The 3,742-nt window shown below is 35.4% G+C and overlaps 2 protein-coding genes across 4 annotated transcripts in view; both read left to right on the top strand.

Moving 5' to 3' along the window:
• Window positions 1-1,429, top strand: part of LOC107732361 (sushi domain-containing protein 4-like) — a 10,735-nt gene extending 9,306 nt beyond the window's left edge. For all 3 annotated transcript variants that reach the window (XM_016543667.1, XM_016543660.1, XM_016543675.1), the window contains exons 7-9: window positions 657-801; window positions 876-1,261; window positions 1,371-1,429. In XM_016543667.1, the coding sequence (XP_016399153.1) occupies window positions 657-801; window positions 876-1,261; window positions 1,371-1,408 (569 nt within the window). In that variant the 3' untranslated portion in view covers window positions 1,409-1,429. The remainder of the gene's footprint in view (window positions 1-656; window positions 802-875; window positions 1,262-1,370) is intronic.
• A 1,920-nt stretch (window positions 1,430-3,349) lies between these two features.
• hhipl2 (HHIP-like 2) overlaps window positions 3,350-3,742 on the top strand; it is an 8,342-nt gene continuing 7,949 nt past the window's right edge. The window contains exon 1 of the mRNA XM_016543687.1: window positions 3,350-3,712. Within this exon, the coding sequence (XP_016399173.1) occupies window positions 3,374-3,712 (339 nt within the window). The 5' untranslated portion in view covers window positions 3,350-3,373. The remainder of the gene's footprint in view (window positions 3,713-3,742) is intronic.

Here is a 3,742-nt window from a genome sequence, read left to right as displayed (position 1 = left end):
TGATTATATATATATATATATATATATATATATATAATGTAATGAACAGTACAATTTTTATAATTACCCCAAGTTTATTGGTGTTGTTCTCTTATTCAAATTATAAATTATATAACTAACAAATTAAAAATTTATTAGGTGAAACTGTGCGCTTCAATTTGTCATAGCATCATCATACAACCTGTGCAGTGCGGTGAATTATTATTGCTCATATATTGTCTATTGAACATAAAACAACAGGACAAAAACATAGTTGATGACTAAAAATAATCATTTCATGACTGTAGACATTACTTCGTGAAGACAGTGGGCATAATACAGTGACATAAGTTGCTTTTTAGCCATATTAAAACAGTAGTCATGTGCATGGGTGAATTTTACCCGCTGGCGGTTTTAGGTATACAACGACCCCTGGCAGTTAAAGTGTTTTATCTAAACAATTTTTAACAATGGGGGATTGTAAATAACACCATTTTAGTAAAAGTCAATGGCTGAGACTTGGATATTTTATTGAAAACCTGCTACATACACTTGAAAAACAGCCATGGGTAAATTTGACCCCGTGGCAGTTCTAGTGTTAAGATTCAGATTTCATATCCTAAACACAATGTTAAACTTGGCTGTACATGGTAATAAGCACAGCTTTCTTCCCATAGAGACAACCTGGCCTGGTTTTCAAGATTCCCTACTAACCACATGGAAAGTAGTGGCATGCACGGCCACTAGTGTGCTGCTAGCCCTGCTCTTAGTGATCACAGGCAAGATGTTCCCCTTCAAATGCAAATCCCAGCAAAGTCCAAGGTAAAGCCAACATTATAATCAGACAGTGTAGTCTGATCTACTTTAAACTTACTCATTATTTCTTTCTTTTTCAGTGAAGAGCAAGCTGAGAGCCGAGATCCAAACATATTGGTTGTAGATGGTGTTGCTGTACCTCTTCCCTCTTATGAAGAGGCTATTAGTGGTACCTACTGTCAGCCCCCAAACGATCTGTCCCCTGCTGGTCTGGGGAGCTCACAGCATTCAGAAGAACAAAACCCACCTTCATATCCCGGGCATACAGGGAGTCAGAATGGTATGCCGTTGGACACTGGTGAGGCTGAGACCTATGATAGCATCTCGGATACATCAGAATGTCTTCAAGGCATACAGCCATCTTCCTCCCATGTTGGTGGACTCAATAACATGTCTGAGAAAACCAATGCCATCACCTCTATGGAGGAGACCGCCTCCACAAGCCCCAGCATAGACATTGCAGATGGTAAGGCTGTAGGCTGCTTCCACCTAGTGGTAGAAACACACACTGTTGTATCATATCATTTGTAACATAATTTGATGCACTTATTAGTGTTTTGCTTTGTATTTTCCAGAAATTCCTCTCGTGGAGGATGGTGAAGTGGACTGCTGATTGTTACCTTTAACTAAAAATGGAATACTTGAGATTGTTTCACTCCACTGTTAGTAATTTCATTGTTAATTTCTGATTTTGTTCAACAACATGCCACAGGCCAAATTACTGCTCATAAGGAATCGTGGCACACTTATAATTAATGAAGAGCACACCAGGGAAGGATAGGCAATAAAAAATATATAATGATCAAAAACTAAATAAACTCCCAATCCTGCTCATGAAGGAACTATGCATTAGACCATAGCATATTACGTTAATTTAACTTTCCCACAATACATAGCATCTAAGTATTCATAATTATTTCTTGTGACTTTTACCCAGCAACAGCGCTGCATTCTGGCCAGCTTTCAAATGGTATGGACTGTAACAATGATGAACATTTCTTAAATAAATAATATGATAACTTTACATTTGAGTTTATTGTGATTTAAGTTCAGTGCATTCATCCAGGCTAACTGTGGACGAAACTAGGTACAAGCTAAAGGCAGGTGTACTGCAAACATTATGACAAGCTGACAACATAGCCTGCAAAGTTGGACTATATTGGTTAATATCACACATATAAATTATAAGTGGGTTTACTTTTAACAGACCACAAATGTAGGTGAGAACACAACTCTAACAACATGTCCTCTACCTCAGTATCTGTTTTTAAGGTGATTTTGGAAAAGAAAAAGAAAAAATGCTAACGGGCATATTTAGCTTTACGTTTCTTAGAGGCAGATGAAAGACAGAATGAGAAGACTCATTAAATGCAGCACATTAAACACTTTCCAGTTCATGTGGCTGGACCACAGCATATGGATGGATTATATGAAGAATGTCATAAACTTAAAGAGCCAGCTTTGAACTTGTCTGTCATTGAAAAGCAGCAGATGGCTTATGCATGTGTGATACAGACTTTCTTCTAAAGACATATAACGCTGTACAGTTATGAAAGTTAACCAATTGTAAGCAAGCAAGAATTTGGATAAGATCTGAAAAATTATATGCTTCAAATTTATATACTTCAAATTCATTTAAAAGTCTATCGATCATGATGGTGAAATTATATAAAAGAAATATAGCCTTTATAGTTACTGGCCATTAAAAATATGCATTTCTTGTAATTACGGGGAAAAAATCTTGTGGTAGTATTTTTCAGTATATAGATTTTTTGTATAGTTTTCATCATATTTTATTATACTTAAACTAGACGCGTAAATCAATAGTGATTAATTTCATAGTTTTCTTTTTCTTTTCTTTTTTCTTTTTTGTCCACTAGGTGTCACACAAGTTTGTTTTCAGGGACATGAGTTTAACTGAATTAGTGTTGAATTCTTAATTTCATAAAAGCAATAGAAACGAATCATGCAATTATATATATATATATATATATATGTGTGTAATAAAATAATAATAAAAATAATAAACACCCAAACGGCAAAATGTAAATCAAGTATGGATACTTGATTCGTTCGTTTTATTGATGTGGTGTGGGAATTAGAAAGGAACATATTTTGATATGTCCTCGTACTTAACGGTTATACATCTGTTTAAAGGTAATGTAATAAATACTAACAGCCTTTACAGAAAATATAATAATAATAATAATTATTATTATTATTATTATTATCTACAAAATTAATTCCGATCAAAGTTTTGTAAATCAGGTATTTTTTCTTCTCAGAAGCGAGTTTTATATACAGTATCAGAAATGTATCGAATTTACAAATGAATTGTATTTAACCAATAATTAAACAAAAATATTTTAGAGTTTTATGTACTGTGCGAATATTACATCGCTAATTTAGTATAGTAAAAATATGGTATTCTGTTATCAAATGACAAACGCGGCCATTAAATGAAGAGTGGGGCAAGCGCACGCACGCACACACAGCATATGCTTGCTTAAGCAGACATACTGTACACGCACACGCTCAATGGCAAACACACTCCTTCACTCCTAAGCACACGGCAAAAATGCCGAGAGAGCCGGATTCACTAAGTCGTGCAAAGAGCCCTGATGATAGTTTCCTGAACAAGAGGACCAAATGGCTCCAAGGTCCCTTCAGACGCGTCATTATAATCATTTACTTCTCTTATTTGAGAGATACTTTGGCACATCCTCAGTGTTTGGACTACCAGCCACCTTTCAAACCTCCTTACCACCTTGAGTTTTGCAGGCACTATGAGAAACTTGGCTGTTGTGACCAAAAAATGGACAACAGTATTGCAATGAGATACTGGGATATAATGGACCTGATTGGTGATGAGGCATATGCAGTGTGCCGTGATTTGGTAAAAGATATTATGTGTCAGGTATGTCTGATCCTTTATTAACAAATAAGA

This window comes from Sinocyclocheilus rhinocerous, unplaced genomic scaffold (assembly GCF_001515625.1).
Source record: "Sinocyclocheilus rhinocerous isolate Xijiao unplaced genomic scaffold, SAMN03320098_v1.1 scaffold1635, whole genome shotgun sequence".
In the NCBI taxonomy this organism is placed as follows: Eukaryota; Metazoa; Chordata; class Actinopteri; order Cypriniformes; family Cyprinidae; genus Sinocyclocheilus; species Sinocyclocheilus rhinocerous.
The sequence above is the reverse complement of the archived record's forward strand: the minus strand, read 5'-3'. Positions and strand labels throughout refer to the sequence as shown.